The sequence below is a fragment of the Anomalospiza imberbis genome, chromosome 5, assembly GCF_031753505.1.
Source record: "Anomalospiza imberbis isolate Cuckoo-Finch-1a 21T00152 chromosome 5, ASM3175350v1, whole genome shotgun sequence".
In the NCBI taxonomy this organism is placed as follows: Eukaryota; Metazoa; Chordata; class Aves; order Passeriformes; family Viduidae; genus Anomalospiza; species Anomalospiza imberbis.
The window spans coordinates 3,986,943-4,005,754 of NC_089685.1; the positions used below are offsets into that span (position 1 = coordinate 3,986,943).

The window sequence follows — 18,812 nt, forward strand, 5'->3', positions numbered from 1 at the left end:
TGGTGCCCTCTGTTTTTTCAGGCTACCCAAACCACCTTGATCTCATTTCTAAGAGAATATTGCATTGTAGTTTCTGTGGTCTTGAGCCAAGAAAGGGCCAACACACAGACTTTAATCCTTGCCTGCCCAACTCTGCATGGAAAAGCACTCTTTGATTAGAAAAAGTAGAGAGGAAAAAAAAAAAAAAACAGATAAAGGCATGAACACATGCTTTAGGTTCTCACCTGAACAGCTCCCTTACAGTTTTTTCTATTAAACTGCACTGAATTTCAGTACAATGTGACTTTTATCCTTCCTGCTGCCATTCAGGGTTTCCAGAAATTAGCAGCTTATATCCTCTGGGTCAAAACAAGCAAGTTCATGAGCAAAAAGCTGCCTCAGTGTCCACAGGACACTTTGCTTCCCAACATCCTTTGAGCCCTTCACAGACGTGCACACCATTCCCCTCGGGTTTCTCTAGTCTTTAATTAACTGCTATCCTTTTAACAATGAAAAGGCAGCGGGTGGTTTGGGAGTTGCTTTTTCATTTCCTGAAGCTTGCACTGGCTACAAACTCCAGCCCAGCTGCAGGAACTGTGGGTGGAAGAGGTGGATGTGGGACGCTGTGGGAGAAAACCATCAGTGTATGCAGACAGGGTGACTGGATGCTACTATACCGATTTTTTTTTTAATTATGTCAAATCTTGTAAAAATCCCCTCCATTAAGTCACTGCAGCTCAGGAAGCTGAACAAGACACTTTGTCCTGAAGTGCTCGCCACCACCAACTACTGAGGCACTCCCATGCAGTAGGATCAGCTGTCTTCACCCCAAACACAACGTTATGGGTACAGACACACTCTTCTGACATCCCACTGCTGTGGCTTTCTGCTCCCAAGTCCAACTGCCCAAGATCAGAGGAGAAATTTGCCTCCTAGATCCCAACAGCATGGTGTGCCACCAACCCAGACCAGCCTGCCCTGACTCCCTGAGCACAACAGCCTCAGGGACCCAGCAGTAAATCTACTCATAAGTAAATCATTTTCATAAGTACTGTGATTAATTACCTCCCTTCACTCAAAGTCAACACTTGGCTTGCACTGAAACATTTAAAATAAATTTTTAGAAAAGGGGTAAAAAAGAGAGGGGTGCTGATAATGGGAAGGGTCTGTGCTCTGTCTTGGTGGCGTTAATTATCAACTGCAATCAGATTATGTAGATAAGGAACGGCAGCAAATCCAACAGCTCCACCTGCACTTGTCGCATCCTTTTGTTTCAAGGCTTCAACCAAGAGTGATCAGCACCAGCCAGCCTGGAATCACCCAGACACAGCACTGCTCTCCCTCAGGATCTGGGAAATGGAGAATGAGGGCACAGAGATGCAGGTGGGACACGGCAAGAGGAAAGGGGAATTCATCTCTTCCCAGCCTTCACTTTGCAGGGATGCAAGCAATTCATTCTCCTGGTCCTTCAGCATAACAAAAAGTCACCCGTGGCCATCCAGCCTCAACAGGTCGGAATTTAATGAGGAAGCATTCAACTGTTTAAAGCATTTACCACGTACTTATTTATAGCCAGGTTAATGGTTGGGCTCAGTGATCTTTTCCAACCCAAATGATTCTATGATTTTTTTATTTATTTCTAAGGTGTTTTTACACTGATTTCACCCGAAACACAATTCTGCAACGTTGTCACCTAGACTAGGTACCAAAATCCACCCTCATTAATGCCCCCAAAAATTGGGAAAGGAATGCAAAAATATTTGCTGGACACAACCATTTTTAAGTGGGTGTCCTGGGAGGAAACTTCTGAAGTGATCTTTTCTAGAAAGCAAATTCAAGCAGCCCCTTCCCCAACCAGTTCTGGAGGTAAACCTCCTTCAAGAAAAGTGGAAAAAAACCCTGTTTATGTAACAAGCAAAGTACTCACAAGCATAAAAAATTAATAATATTAATCAAGGGAACCTCTCATTGTTCTGAAGAGATGGCAAATTAAGAGAGCCATTGTCGTGGGGTGTAGCTCAGCTCACTCAGTCTCTTATGAGTTTCTCCTGTGCTGGAAAATGCCAAGTCCTGGCCCCCAGTGGGTCACAGGTGCCAGCTCATTATGTTTTTCTGGGTTTTCAGTCCAGAGCAGGCAGATCAGTTCCAAGAAGAAGAAAAGCCACACTCTCTGGGGAACTTCTCTGCCTCAGCTAGCTAAAAACTAACTAAGAGCAAAGGAGAGCTCTCTCCTGCTGTCCATGCTGCAGACAACAGAGTCTGTGAGAAGGAAAACAGAAGTTCTTATCTCTGTATTTTTTAATACAGCCATCTCAGACATTCCACTGCTTCTCCTTCTCCCCTCCTTGGCTCCCAGATCTGGTTTTAAAAGCACAGGACTCAATATCCAGCATAAGCAGAACAGACAACTGGGGATACAAGCAGCATAAAGTCACCCTAGGACAGTGGGTCAGTTACCTGCAGGCATGAATGCAGGCTGATTATTCTGATTTTGTTACAGAATTCAACGTGGCAAAAATGGGTTGATTTTAGTCTCACTTACCTCTGTGATGAATTAGGAAAAAACCTAACTACAGATTCTGAGTGTTTCACCCAGAGTTAGTGGTTTGTGTTCTTCCAAAATTTCTTACCTGAACAGAAACTGCACGCTCTTTAAAAAACAGCACTGACACTGCTCTCTGCCCCACACAATTCTAGGAGCAAGGTAGCTAAATTTCACTGTTGCCAACATCAGTCTTAGAAATAAATCAGGACTGGCTGACTTAAATGATCTTGGATGCGTACACATTCCTGAAAGGCATTTCTGAGAGCCAGGCAATGCCTGGATTTCGAAAGCTCTGCACACACCACATAACCATAGGGGTTCTCCCATCATTAGTATCAATGACCATTAGGGTGATGGCTCACTGTGAAAATGAGCATCCAAACTCTGCAGCTCCTGGCACTTAACCCCAAGCCTCCATGCACATTCCCTGATTATTTTTTCCTTCCGTGTGCATTAAGCACCGTGCCCAGGGCTCAGAAGAGATGGATCACGAGCACTGAGAGCTCCAGCTCCCAATCTCCAGACCCAGGAGTCTTAATGAAGGCCTTGTGAAATCAGCAGTTTGGGAGCTTTCAGGGAAAAGAGGGGGGAACCCGGTATTGTGACTGTAATTTCTACATCAGTTTTTATCCCATAGAGATAAAAGAATAATAGCAATAACATTGTGAGAGCGCTGTTATCTGAGGAAAATCAGCATCTTAACCAGCGTGCTCAGAAGCAAAACCAGATCACAGAGCTCAGAGTGACTGCATGAGACGGTTATGAATTCACCTGTGTGAGAAACAAGTACATACACCAGATTCCTTGCACTTAGCAGGCATTTGCATGGTTATTTCCTTCCAAATTGTAGCCCCTCTGGGTGAAAACCAAAAAAGTATTTAATCATCTTTGCAGGCAGACATTTACTGTGACAGGTAGACTGAAACAGACAGACAAATGTAACAGAAATTGTAAAATCCCAATTTAAAAGTTTTTAAAGCCATGGGGGAGGATGTTTGTGCTGCTTTCCCAGCCATCCACCCTGGCAAGGTCTTCCCGCAGCAGTCCACAGCTCCTTGTGTACTAATTCCACATCAGAAATGCAGAAAGAGGAGAAAAAAGTGTCTACAAAACAAAATGCTAAATTCCTAGATAAATCCCCATCCAAGTCAGAATTCCTAACCACAGCCAGAACTACTGCAAGCCAGCCACCAGCTTGGTTCAGAGCTGAATCAGTATTTCTGGGCAGCACTGGGCACACACACTGGCCCATGCCAACAGCGGGTACGAACTGGGGTCTTTCACAGAAAATTACCCTGCCCCAGGTGTCACTGATGCCACACAGTGAAAGAAAGAAAACCTGGAGGTTTCCTGAACACCAAACACCCTCCCCTTGGCTTGCCTTGGCAATAGACACAAGAGGACTCCATGCCCTGTGTCTTTGGGATCTCACAGACCAGCCCCAAATAGATTTTGTGCCATAACACCACCCAAAATTTATGGGCCGTTCCATCTGGGGATGTCACTGCAGGATAAATATCCTGCCCAGGGCTCTGACCTCACACCTCCCAACTCCATCCAGTTATCCCCCATACTAAGGGCCTCTTCTCACTCCCAAACCCCACGGTCACTTTCTGAAGGATATTCTTTGGAAACAGCTCTGCAGAACCCAACAAATTTACAGCAGCACAATGTTCTTACATAAAGCATAAACCAGTTCACTGCACAATTATGTTGTTTTTCCCTGGTAGTGCCAACAGTCTACAGCAAATATCCACTACAAATAAAAGCATCAAAACATAGGAGACAAAGAGAGGGATGTGATGTCCAAGAAATCCATTCTGATATGGGGTTGGGATTTTGGGTTTTTCTTTTTTTTTTTTTTTTTTATTTTCTGTATTCTACAGAAAGAGGAGAATGAGTGAGAATTATGCTTGCAGCTTATTGGATGCATTATACTGTTTAATACAGAACAGAAGAAACACCAATTGAAAAAAAAAAAAAAAGGACTGAAGTTTTGGTTAATGCTTAAAATTAGGGGAGTTTTTTTTAGAATCATAGAATGGTTTGGACTGCAAGAGATCTAAAAGATCCTCTTGTTCTTGTTCCAACCCTGTACCGTGGGAAGGAGCACCTTCCACTAGACAAGGTAGCTCAAAGCCCCATCCAGCCTGGTCCTGAACACTTCCAGAGATGAAGCAACCACAACTTCCCTGGGCTGTATGTTCCAAATTTTTTCTAATTTTTTTTTTTCCCACCAGCAGTGATTTCAAAGTGCAAAGCAAGATACTACTAGTTTCAGCCTGACACCCCCAGCACAAAGATGCAGAGGCAAAAGGGATTCTTTGTTGAAAAACTCTGTCAGGACTCAGGGAGAGGCTGGTGTCACTGTGCTTGAGTTAGTGAGGAACTTATGTTTAAAGAGGCTGACCTGAAACAGAGGCTGGACAGAGCTGAAAGGAATAAAGTAGGTATTTGTTAAAAGGCCTTCAAAGGATACACCTTGGGCAGTACAAGAGCCTGGCTGTGGGCTCCAAGATGGACTTGTAAGATCTGATTTAAGGATTTGCCTGTGACTCTCCCCAAATCTCACTGCTTACCCCCAGAGCTTGGGACAACAATGGAAATCTAACCATTCCCATGACCCAGCACACTCCCAAATTATCATGGAAATAGCAAACAAGCCTCATTCACCACGGCTCCAACTTCTGACACCCCACGAAGCAGAAACATATGTTTTCAAAAAAACCCATCAAACTCATCTCACAATTTACAGTGCGTTCTGTAATTAATCACATTTGTACTGCCAGCTCCTAATGACTGAATCCCGTTTAATCACTCCGGAGCCTTTTGGCTGTGTGATGTGAGCACCACAAATCAGAACCTGCAGGGCTTGATGAACATTCATCATGCATCCTTCCCGAAATTAATGGCAGAGTCAAAGCACAGCCAGGCCCCATGAGGTGCTCAACATCCTATGCACAAAATGTAAATTCATAACCATCATCACAACATCATCAAAGAAATGCTCCATCAAGGCTCATTTTGTGCTTGCTAAACATGTGTTTTCTTCACTTGGAAACAGAAAAGGGGCTTGAACTATAAATCCCAGGATCAAAAACATCCCCTGAAACTTTGAAGAGTTTAAATCTGAATCAGAGATCAACGTGGAACATTATGCAAGACAACGTGTGAAGTGAGAATAATAATGTGCTACAGGACCTGAAACAGGAGCAGCTTTTCTACAGTGCTCTAAAATTCCTTTGAATTATAAAACTTCAGCTTCTCCATCAACCTGGGATATTCTGACTGGAGATGATGGTGCTCCCATGAACCTAAATGCCTTCATTGCTAAATCAAATATTAGTGCAGAGCCATGGTTCATTCAGCTGGTTTGTGAGCCCTTAATCTCATCTTCATCATACAGTGCTTCCTCTTAAGTTTTTCTGGCTTTTTTCTAAATAAATTTAGATGCTCTACATGAAGAGGCCTTCCAAACAGATGCACCTGCTGAAAAGGTCAAGGTCAACAGCAGAACTGCTCAAAGCAAAGCAGGAATTTATGGAAGAGGCAATTTCAGCAGTCAAAACATTCAGGGTGTAGATGCTTTACGTGGGCAGGGACTCCTCACTGACCTCCCCAGAGCTGTTTGGCACAGGAGAACTGCAGGATTTGCCCCTCCCTAGGTTCTGTACTCATCATGGCAGAGCCTCTTCAGTAAAACTGGTACAACATATAGCAGGATGATTTCCTGAATCTGGAAAGGTTTCCCCTGGATATAATTAATCTTCTACATCAACTCCAGCACTTTAGGAAGTAGCTACATTTTTACACTTAAAAACGCTGACTTTCCCCTCGTTTCTTCATTCCCAAGTGACAGCATGGGGGAAAAGAAGCTTTTTTCAGCTACAAACACAGGAGGTGGATGCTCTGCCTCACAACACAAAATAAACCATCAATCAGGATGGGTTTCAGCATGTCCTTAAGCTCATTTGTGGGTCTGGGTTTTATTCCTTCTGTGACCAAAATCAAATGGAAGCGAGAGCACTCACGCAGAGACACAGAAACAGATTATTTGGGAATTCAGAGCAAAAGTTCTCCATTGTCATGCAGAAGGGTCAGAACTGGCCCAGAATTTGGTATCTGGGTTAGAAGAACTGATTTTTAGTTGTCATCAGGAAAATGCTTTATAGGAGCATCCCTTAAACCTCAGTACTGCGTTATCAGCCACCTCCACGGGCTCCAGGAGCATATGGTCTGCTTCAGGAATCCAGCCCTTTCCACGGTGACTGGGAGCCCACATTATCATGCATAATGAAGGAAAAATCAAGTGCAAGTCACAGCTGGCTCGGGATCATGCTGGTGCTTGCATCTGCCACTAGCAGCTTCCCAAATTCACTCCACGCCTGTTCCTCACAAATCCAAGGTGCACCTGAAGGAAAGCTCTGCTGAAGACATGGCACTGGACATGTTGGTTTGTCCTTGGCCTAAAAGAGCTCAGAAAATCCTCCCTCAGCTCAGGACTAAAAGGCATAATTTAATATTCAAACTGATCAAAAAAGGTACACTGCAGAAAAGTGTACTTCAATTTTGGCATGCTCTGGATCAAATCCCTTGTGCTACTCACCCTTCCCAGTTCCTATCCAAGGCACCAAAAATATCACCTCCTTCTCTGATCTAAACACCCCAAATCTGTGTCTAACTTAGAATATCAAAGACATAAGGGGTTTTTTTTACATCTCCATATATGTCTCCAATAGAGATTAATTAAGTTTGACCATGCTTTACCTATTATATCATTAAGTACCTAAGTCTAGTCTTACAGTTGAGGTGGCATTTCCATTCCAGAACTCCTCTGGGGAAAATTACAGGAGACTGGGGAAGGGAAATTAAATTCAATTATCAAGAATGACTATTTAAAAATCTCTCAAACTAATAATTTTTTAAGAGTATCTTATTAAAATGCATTTAGCCAGACATTAATTAAATTGACAATTACAAAAATGAGTGGTCTGTACCCACTGTTATGCTTTCAGGGTCAATCCTCCCATTTCTCTGTGGTTTCTGGGCTTTTCCAGCTCCACAGCTTGAGAGCAGGATGTCCCAGGACGTGGTGTGAGTGTGGAAGAACAACTGTGGATATTCACTGCTGGATATGCAAGGTGTGGGGATGTCCAGAGTCATGAGCAAGGTGCACAAGTCAGTGGTGTTTGCTTGAATAATGACACTGTAGTCTCCTCAGCGACAACACACCAAGCCTACAAATGGGGCTGCAATTCTTCTGTTCAATACTGAACAGATTCTCAATTTTCTGCATTTTATTTCATATTCACATGGTCTGAACCAAGGAGCTGGATGATGTCAAACACTGCTTAAACTCAAAGCAACAGGGCCAGCAGTTCTTAAACTTTTTTTTTTCTTTTTAAGGAGCCTCACAGAGGCTGATTATGAAATAATTTCCATCTTGGCACTTGAACATATTGGGAGCAGGATTCTGCTTTTTCATTCAGTGGATGGAAGAAGTTTTTTGCAAGAATTGTCAAAGGGAATTTTTTTTCTGAAATGGTCTCAAAGGTACCATCCAAAAACCCACCCTGTTCCACTCGCTGGTAAAGAAGGACGAAATCTCAGGAAATCTCTACTTGCAGAAATGTCTGGTGTCTGCTCACAGCCTTTTCCTGCAGTATTTCCTCAGAAATGCAGCCTCTCATTCACAGTCTCTGCCTCAAGCTGCAATTACTCCTTTCCTGCCCTATCACTGCTCCTCCAGCACAACCTGCACTAAACACCAGGCTCAAAACCAATGGTTTGGTCACGGTGGAGGCTGCAGACTGTGATCAGAATCATGAGCAACAGAAGGCACAGCCATGGGGTCTCAGCTGCTCACCTCAAGTGCTCCAAGCATCCTGAACAGAGCCTGAGTCCCACTGAAATGAGTTTTCCTTGCAGGGGGTCAGGAGCTGCTGCAAAAATTGGTTCTGCCAACATTTTGGGCTGGTTAAATCAGCTGCTGCAGCTCAGCATTGCTTGAAGTGAGTTTTGTTGTATCAGTATTTGCTGAAGTTTAATGCTTTTGCTGTGCAATGGGCTTGAGCCTTGATCTACAGAGACAGAATCTCACACATTGCCTAAGAACACTACCAAAAAAACAGAACTCAGATCTGTGTGGGTTTGGAGAAGCAAAACTCCCTCAGTTTCTAACACAACCTCTCTTCTAATACAAAGCCCTGCTCATATGTGGCAGAAACCTCACGGGGCCATACTCCATCCACCCAAGAGGGATAAATTTCACTTCCCAAAGCTGCCCACTACAAAATCAACTGGTTGCACAGAAAAAAAAAAGGAAGAAAAAAGAAAAAAAAAAACACTTTTGCACCTTCTCATGGCAAAAGCAGCTAGGAAATGCCTCACTCCACACAACATCAGCCTCATCATTCCGTGCAAGGTGTGAGGTTGAGAGGATCCCCAACTCATGCTGATGCCTTCCCAAAGTTAGCTCTACCCCTCCAATCACCCTTGCTTTTATCTCCCTCCTTGCCTCATTTGCTTTTCACTTGCTGGTCCAGCTGTGAAAACATCAACTGGCTTCAGTCTTGCTGTTCCCAAGGAGAAATCACATCCCCAAGGATTTTTTAGAAATTATTGTAAAAGACACGGAACACAGAGCTAACACATACCCTGATTTCCTCCTGGCCATTTGTCATGACTGCCAACCATAAAGAAACTTCACCAACACACCCAAGCCCCAGCCTAGCCAAGAGCCTGAGCTTGAAGAGAATTTCCATCTCCCTGCATAAATCTCTGATATCCAGTGCAGAAGTGTCCAAGCCTTGCTGGCCATATGGGGCCAGACTCCAGAGCACTTTGGGCTAGTTCTGGTCCTTCAAGCAGCAGCAAAGTGGGCGCTGAAGGCTTCCAAAACCCCCCAAAAAATCCTACTTGCTTACAATCAGAAATGACCAGCATGCTCAAGCTATTTTCCTGCTGGATAATGACCTCAGCTGGAGTCCTGAAACACCTCCAGCTGTGATGGTACAGGATGGATGGCTCCTCAGGTTTTAGGGAAAGGAAAAAGTCAGGAGTTCTCTGCCTTGAAAACCCAGATGCACCATAAGGGCAGGATGAAATGAATCATTCTCTGGTATTCAAGCATCTTCCAAAGAGCAGAACAGGTATCAGGAGAAAACAAACAGAACTGAGTACAGTGCTGTGTACAGAAATGAACTAATATCAAGCTTGACTGAAAAAGTTGATTAAATTAGTTTAATTTAAAAGCCCAAACAAACCCTGAAGGAGGTTCTTTGTTTATTGCTTCTTACCAACAGCACACTTTACAGAAGAAGCACCATGTGGGCATGAAATATTCATTCATTAAATCTTTCATAAAGCTCCACACTATTGGTTTCACTCAGGATATATTTATAACTTGTCAAAGTCCCCAAAAATCACTGCTTTTCCTTCTCCCCCCCTCCAGACTGTTTATAAAAGGATTAGGCTTTCAGTTTTCATTGCAATATCCCTGATCCTCAGCTCTACTGTTACTTGTACACAAGGTGCTGCTTCTTCAATCATCACAGGATTCATTGCTCAGCCTTCCCCGCACCACCCAAAAGGGACCCATACAATGCTGCAAACCCTCCAGCTGCCGTGGGAATGGCAGCACCTCTCCTGTATGGAGGAAGGCAGCAGCACGTGGAGATAAAAGTCACAACAGAGAGTCCACCCAAGCGAGGGAAAAGCAGGCAGAGAGTGGATTCATTTCAGTAAGGCCATGTCTCAGTCACTGGCTTTCAAACCTCATCCATTGGAAAACCACTTCTTGAACCCTTCCTTGGCTGCCAGCCAAGCTCCAGATTAAACCCGTGCTCCGAGCTGGGTTAATAACACACTAGAGTAAACAGTGCTGCATTATCCTCAGTGTTAGCTGTAAAACTGAGTAATATTTTTTACAAGGTTTGCTGACTACACTGCTCAGTCCAGTACAGGAACAAGGACAGGCTACAGCTTCAGATTAAAAGTATTTCCACCCAGAAATCTGCAAAAATCCAGGGTTTGCATTAGGGGACAACTGCATCAGTGAAACTGTCAACCCTCTAAGCACTTGCACTGGTATCTAATCTAGGTGTAGGAAAAAATCTGATTTTTCCAAATTAACCTTAGTAACACTCTGCTCTGTAGAAGCCCATGGCAGGGGCTGGAATGATACCAAGAAGATACCTTCCAACCCAAACCATTCTTGGGTTGTATGATAAAAAAAAGCACCCAAATCCAGGTGCTGAACAGGCACTTGAGGTGCACTGCAGGTTCCTGAGCAGTTCTGGTGCCCATGAACACTGCACACATCCCTGCCTCGCTGGACCACAGGCTGTCTGGTCAGGCCTGCTTCCTTTTTCCCTTCCTCCATTTGTTTGCAAGCATAAATAAATACAAATACAGTATAAGCAGATGTTGTTGTCCCTGGAAACTAGGCTGGCTGGGCATGTTTCTGCTGAAACGGCTTCTTACTGGAAAATTAGGTTTTGATAAAGGTGTGTTTCTTTTCTTGCTTTTAATAAACAGAGCTTACTTCATGTGTGAGCTCTGGGCTGTCTTTTTTCCATTGGAAAACTAAACAATCTTGCACGGTTTCAGTTCTTCAAATGCCTGATCCTCAGCAAGGGCTGGGTTCCCCAGGCACAAGAGCATCTCATGGGGCATGGAGGAGAAGAATCTCAAGATGAATGCAAAAAGAGAGGCCAGAACCTCCTGAGATAAAGCCTAACCCAGGCAAAGGGGCAAGGAGGAACGAGCACCCACCTTTGGGGTGCTGAGTCTGCTGCAACTCAAGACAGTTTTTTGGGTGTTTAAACCCAAAGGCAGCCACCCTGATGTTTTTGAGAGGAAAAACGCTGACTTTTTCCTGAAGGAAAACACTGGTGAGTACAAAGTAGAGGCTTTGAATTTATGATTTCATGAAGGGGAAAAGGGAACTTGTCTAAGCCAGTTCCACCAGATACTCAAGAGAAGCAAGAAGAGTGACCCCAGCTGATGAGACTTGGCCTCAGGGCAAACTTTCCCCTTAGCAGAGAGCTGAGAGCGCGCCAAGGCCACGTACCTGAGCCACAGGTTCCCTGCAGAGCCAAGGCTGGGAGTCTTGTCCACATTGCTAAAACCACTTCTACTGCACTCCCAAAACACTTCAAACAACAAGACCTGTGTTGAACCAAACATTGTTTTTCCCCTCGATTTTCTCCATCACTCACAGAGCCACAGCAGTGCACGCCTCGCATTTCCCACTCCGGAGGTGTTTTTTTTGTTTTTTTGTCCGAGTTTCACAACTGAAATACCAGGATAAATCATCTACTCCCCACTCCACCTAATAAACCTGCCAGCATCTCATCCCTGCAAGGCTCTCTGCAGTTATGCCTCTGGACCTGAAAAATTATATTAATAGGAAAATCAAAACAGAAAATGCTGACCTCAAGGCCAGCAGACCTGGAGATGACCAAAACCCTCTGCATCTGATCGTCTACAACTCAAACTTCTTGCAAAGCCAGACCCACTGGCCAGGCTGTGCCACATTTACACAGTAGCTCAACAATTAATTACATTCCCAAAAGACACGTGTGGGGCTGTTATGCTCAGTTTACCCCAAAAAGGGCCTCATTTGGCAATACTAAGCCTTTTGCAAGTAACTCAAGCCAGTAGCACATGAAAAAGATTTGCAGTTTCACACCACAGTGAAAAGAGCATTTTCCCTATCAAGACACTATCAGTTAGACACTATCCAGCTGATGCCACTCAAGCCACGAGCAGACTCTTGAATTTTCACATCCCAGGCTGAGGGATCTGAGTCATGCCAAGGAAGGGAAGGAAAAACTACTGAGGGTGCTGTAATGAAAATCTTTTTCTCAGGAGCAAGTTTGCAAGGGCTACAAGGGGCTGGGAGGAAAAGCCAAGCCATGACATGCTCCAATGAATTCCAGCTCCTGGAAACTCCCAAGATACACCAGAATCAACTGACTTGACTCCTGCTACAGCAAATTTCAGCCAAACCCAGCATTTTTACCTCCTCTCCTTTGCCGTTATCAGGAGAGCTAAGGAAAAAAAAAATCTGTTTTTTTATGTGCTCGTTAAGTATGATCTGCTAAATGTTCTATGGCAATGCATAAAGCTGCCTACTATGCTAATAGAATATTTAATTGACATTTATTTGCTGACTAGTTATTTATGCTAACGTCATCCCTGCATAATTAATAGGCTGCTAAAGTCAACTTGAAAAGCACACATAAAACACTGTACTAAGAGTCATTTGCAGCACTTAAAATAAAGAAATCCTGCCATCTATTTACATTAGGTTAGTCTAAACTCAGTTTTGATGGAATAATAGGATAAATATCGGGCAGAGATTTTAAGAAACAACCCTGTATACTGGCTTTAGAAACACCCACAGGCTTTGACAGTGCAACCTGCCAAAGAAGATTTCCGAGTTTCATTTTACTTGGCTCGAGGGCCCAGTTCTTAGCTGATGTAAAACAGCATAAGCTCAACGAATGCCTACTTATTTTCTCCAGCGTCAAGCTCTTAGGAAGTAATATTTCAGGTGAAAGAGCTAAACCAGGGCCAGAGCTGCTCTCCATACCAGGAGTCTACCCTGCCCATCTAATCCCTCTACCTGCAAGTACAGTTTAATTTTTACTTCCTCTGGGATGAGATCACCAGGGGGAAGATGACTTCATTTAAAAAATATAAAAACAAACAAACAAACAAACAAAACAACTATATCCATAACTGTATTTTCTGAAAGGGAATCTCTGAACACCCTCATCCATTGTCAAAAACATTATCTCTGATCTCTGTGTCCCTCTTTTAAGAGCCCATGGACAAGCTTTGCATTCAGCAAGGGAGCTCCAATAATGATGCTGAAAGCCAAGGGTATGGGCCACATCACCACCACCCTGAGCTGTGACCCCAGAATAGTCTTCTGTGTGCCTTGGAGTGACATCAAATCCACACCTGCAACACAGCAGACCATCTTCTGGCCATTCAGAATCATCCTGCTGTAAATTTCACCAAGGCCAACCAGATTCATTTCTCCCCTCCTTTACACTGCTGACCTCAAAGAGCAGGATTTTGCCCTGTGATAGATTCACATGATAATATATAAAACCAACAAAACAAAAAAAAAGCAGTAAGTTGTCATTTGAAGGCAATCCAATATGCCGTGGCACAAGTTTTATCTCCCTTTTCTGCCATATCCTGCCCAGAATCTGAGCCAGCACTTGGAACCACGGTGAAATTTCCCTCCTTTGGCCTACATCTGGGATAGGAGTTAATCTCACCCGAGAGCCACATGAAAACCTGTCTCAAATACTGACCAAATGATGGTGTTTGCCTTCACAGAAAGCCTGGGCAGGCAAAAGTCTACCCCTCTTAATTGTATGTTTGATGACTAAACTCTATCAAGCTCAGCACCATGGAAGAGAAGGTTACTTCAAGCCAGGATCAGACTTCTGAACTTTAATCCTCCTTGTATTGATGCAAAAGGGGACTAAAAGCTGCTTTCCTACACAGAATCACAGTGTGATTGATCTTCTTGGTCACCAAGCCCAGGTACAGCCAGTGTTCAGAGGTTTCCCCATCCGCACTAGCCCACCACAAAATCAAAATATAGACCTGGTTCTCTCCATGCTGTGTTTCTTTCCATCTCCACAGCCTCCAGCTCACAAATCTGCACACAGAAATGCCCTGCTTGAATTTCCACCTGTCAATAACATCAAAGCAGAGCCACTGCTGCAATTCCAAGTGTACAAAACAATCCCGTCATCCGGTGTCTTTAGCTCATTCCAGGATGCATTACAACAGTGCCAGGAGAGCCTGGGCTCTGTCAGCTCAGCTGGAAATCTGCAATCTGTACAGAAACCCCCGAGTGTCAATCACAGGACGTCCCTGCTCTTTCACAATGCATAATTTAGCTACTACACTTGTCAGGCTCTCCACGCCATTCCTGCGGCCGATGCTGGATGTGTCCATGAACTCAACTGTCACCAACAGAGGAAAACAGCACATGGAAATGAACAGGACACCTCTTTTCCTTTCACTAGTCAGGGAAGTTTAGTTAGGCTTAAATTTTTCATGTTCAGTGGGCAAAAGGGATGAAGGATGCTCAGTCCAAGGGATGAAGGATGACAAACAACTGCACTTTGAGGAGGAAGAGAGTTTTTGGGTAAGACATAGGAGAGGATAAACACTATCTGTGTTTCAATGCAAGCTGATAAAATGGGGAAATTTTAACTAACTGATGGAAAATCTACCTCACATCCCACCCTTATAGTGCAGGAAACAAAGCCTCCCACACCACCACAGCACTGCCATTGCCAGTGAACTTGGAAGCAGGTTGCTCTTCCTCATATGAATTACAATTGCTGAAAGGCCTTGTCAGGAAGGATGAAAATTTCACACTCAGCTACATCAGGCTGTAGTTACCCACTGCTTACACCACAGTTAATAGGCAATAAAGAAGAAATCTCTGTCCCAGGACGTGACATTAGAGCTGATCAGTGCTAAAGCTACAGACCATAAGGACAGCTTCACACTTGCCTCAGCTAGTTCATGAATAAACATCCAATTCATTCAAATGAGTTCTATATTAACTAATTTAAATAATTTTCATTTTGCTTTGAATGGTAAACAGATCTATTCTGCCAGGATAGTTGAGTTTGCAATTCAAATTACACACCGATTTGTAATGAGAAAAATATAATTAATGGCAAAGCTTGAAGTAACTACATTTTTACTCCTTTGATTTCCTGTGAAGGAGGGGGTTGGAGCCTGAAGCTCACAGGCACACGTGCACTCACAGCATCCTGCCATAAACCAAGACATTTTATTGCCACCTCAGGTATTCCTGATCCAGTGACTGCACCATCACGTCACAGGAGGACAGAACATGACTTGACATTTTACTCACAGGCCACAGGCACCATGATGCAACTAACGTCACCCCATAAATAACAGAGCAGCCGTCTGCAAATTAATCAACTTCCTTGGATTTGGATCATAAACTACAATTATTTGGCAGCCGCCTCTTAAAAGCTCTGTGTCTGCTGGACTTTAAATCAAGTTCTATTGACCTGCTGAACTGAACCAGCCCATTTTGTTGCATCTCTCTCCCATCTAATGAAATTCTTTGTCCCATCACTCTACCATTCTTGTCTGGCGTCACATTTACGAGATGAGCACCCGTCAGTCCAGCCTGACTCGTGAGCAGAAATAAAGCATTGTCCCAGTGCTGTCATTCTGGCTGTTAAACAAATCCATTTTGGCAACTCTGCTTTTTAACCAAAGCCTTCAGCTCCTGATTAGAATCACAGCCTAATGACAAACAACCAGCCCCAGCCATGCTGTTTGTTTGCAAGGTCTAGCCAACAGATACAGTCACTGTAATCAAAATGTGCAGAACTGATGCCTTCAGAACTGGGTCTGTGCAATTTAAAGCTGGTTTTTGTTTCTCCCAAAAGTCTGACAACAAAATAAAGAGGTTGAAAAAAATCTCCAGAGCTCATAGAGAACATCAGTTTCTTGTTTACCAATGCATCAGTCCTATGATTCTTTAAGTCCTGAAGGCTCAGATCCTCTTGGGCATTTTAGATCCCTCATTCCAAAGTACGAGCCAAGCTCTCAAATGCTTAAATCTCTTTTGAAATAACAATCCATGTATTTAATTTATTCCTTTTGAAAATTATACTGTGACATATTCAACAAAGTTTATTCACTGAAAATGGGAGTGGGAAAATAAACAAAATAACCCTCTGAACTAACAGGGAAGTTGCCCACACTGAACACCCTGGCGTACAGTTACATCACCCACCAGAGAAGGGATGTAGGACACATTGCACACTTGCAGTCACTCAAGCAACGCAATTCACACAGAGTGGCCACGACCCAAAGGGCAAATTCCAACAGATCCCTGAAAAGCAGTTGGCTCAGGTTACAAGGGAATTGTTATTTTCTATTATGACATTCAGTAAATTCTCTTACCCCCCTGACCCTCACATTTGAGGTTTAGTCTGTAGCACTGTACACCTTTCTGGTAACGTTGATTGTAATCCACATAATAAAATGTAGTTTAAGAGGCCAATAAAATAAAATACCTCACCCCCTCTCACATCAGCTTGATTTACTGGTACTAAGCCAAGAGATTTCTCAGCTGTATTTATCTTCAGGACTTTTTTTTTTTTTTTTTTTTTTTTTTTTTTAATTAAAGCAATCAGTCTTGTGTTTATTCAAAACACACAGATCAGAACAAAAAGACAAGTTTAGCTCACAGTTAGGCATATGCAAGGCAGGAATGTCAGCTTTGATTCAAAGACTGTGTCTACAGCTCGCTTCAGGAGGAAGTCAGGGAACACTTACTCCATGCACTACTTCCAATGGCCACACGTAGCAGAAAGGGAAAGAGTAACTTCAGCAGCAGAACCCTTAAATGAGACTTTCCTTAAATATATGCACAAGCTGGAGGCTGAATACTCATCTCTTCTTCCCTTGATCCAGAATAAATGGGATATGTGGCAGGAATACTTAGGAGCAACACTGACAATATGCCTCTGCTTGGAGCAATGTAGTAGCAAGGATACACCACAGCTGCTCTGTTGATGCACATAGCCACAATATATATATATTTTATATTCTTATACACTGGGGATCAAATTGTATTATTAACAAACTGCTCCACATGGGCCACTCAGGAACCTACAACACTTCCATTCAGCTTTTGTGCACCTAAGAGCTGCCAATCAGGACATGCCCTAATGACTAATGATCAGATTCTGCTATCTTTAATCACACTGCTCTACCATTGGAATTAAGAGCTGCAAGAGTCTGGTGACGGAAGGTTTCAAACTTTCAGGGCAAAGCACTTTGGAGTGCAAAGTCAGCTTGTATTTTTGTTATACCAAAGCTGATCTTGCTTATTTTAGTTTGTTCTCACTCCTGAATTTCACCCCTCCTTTCTACAAGAACAGGACAGTTTTCTCCCTGAAGTGAAAATCACAGCATTACGGTTCAGCAGTAAAAAGACATCTCCCTACGGAAGTGCCTTCTGTTGTTACCAACTAGGGCAAAAACACCTTTGCTGGAGGCTGACTGGCAAACTGAATCCTGTGGGGACACGACCCTGCCCACACCACCCAACACCAGCTGAGGACCTGGAGTACCCATCCCAGACCAACCAGAGATCTGGAGGTGAACCCACAGCCCAATACCAGAGCACGACCCCAACAAAGCAGGCAGAACTCACCGTCTGGGGGCATCAGGACCTTGTTGTTCTGCGTGCACCAGCCCACGGGGTGCAGGTCTGCTGTCATCACATCACACCAGAAGTCTGCCCTGCGGTCGTCCCCGTAGCCACAGTAACGCAGCAGCAGCAGCTGCCCACACGTGGTGATGATGGTAGCCACCCAGTACGTGTCTGGGTTGCTCTTGTTGGCCACTTCTAGTTTCATCCCTGGCTGGAAACTGCTCTGAAGGCTGATTTCAACCTTGCAAAATGAGAAAGGAATGATGGTGTTACTTTTTCTGCAGGGAGATCCCCTCCCCTCTCCTGGAAATGCTGCCCTTAAAGAGCAGCCCTGGGATAGGACATGAGCTGACTGTGCATCTTAATCCAACCACCTCCATCTCCATCTGTCTGGGCAGTTCCATTCCTACTTCACTGGCTCATATCCCATCATGCAAGTCCCACAGGCTCCAAAGTGCAGAAGTGGCACCTTCAGGTGTACTACATCCAAGAGAGGACTGGCACTCATCTTCAATCCCTAAATGTCACTAATGCCTTGGATACAGTCAGCGTAACTCAAATGAAGCTTCACTTCCCACTGCACAGCTCCACCAGGCAAATCACAGGACACAGAAAGGCAGGTACAAAGCACCTCTAGGAGTTAAGCCCAACTACAATATTTAGTCACACAACAACACTGAAGCACCTCTAGAGGCTTGACAAGCATCAAGGGCTGAATGCTGTACCAGGCAGACCAAGGAGAGAATTTCCACTGCACTCATCCTCAGCAGCTCAAGCCTCAACCAATTCCCCCTCCCAGCACCATGGAAAAGGAGGTATGACCAGTCACTGAAAGAAGTAAATTATCTGGGTCACTGTCCTGCCATCTGATGGAGATGTCACTTCCACTTATCTCAGCAGTGAGAGGTCACCTGTAACTTGCCTTAGGAGATGCTAGTGCATCTCTTTTGGGACACTGCTGATGAACACCAGGCTCTGCTGTAGCACAGCCTGTGTTCCAAGGACCAGTGGGATGCCTTGAGCTGCTGCTGA

General features: G+C 44.0%; 1 protein-coding gene across 3 annotated transcripts in view; it reads right to left on the minus strand.

Moving 5' to 3' along the window:
- The window catches only part of SFMBT2 (Scm like with four mbt domains 2), a 106,506-nt gene that overhangs the window by 67,663 nt on the left and 20,031 nt on the right, over nucleotides 1-18,812 (minus strand). For all 3 annotated transcript variants that reach the window (XM_068189430.1, XM_068189429.1, XM_068189431.1), the window contains exon 4: nucleotides 17,781-18,021. In XM_068189430.1, the coding sequence (XP_068045531.1) occupies nucleotides 17,781-18,021 (241 nt within the window). The remainder of the gene's footprint in view (nucleotides 1-17,780; nucleotides 18,022-18,812) is intronic.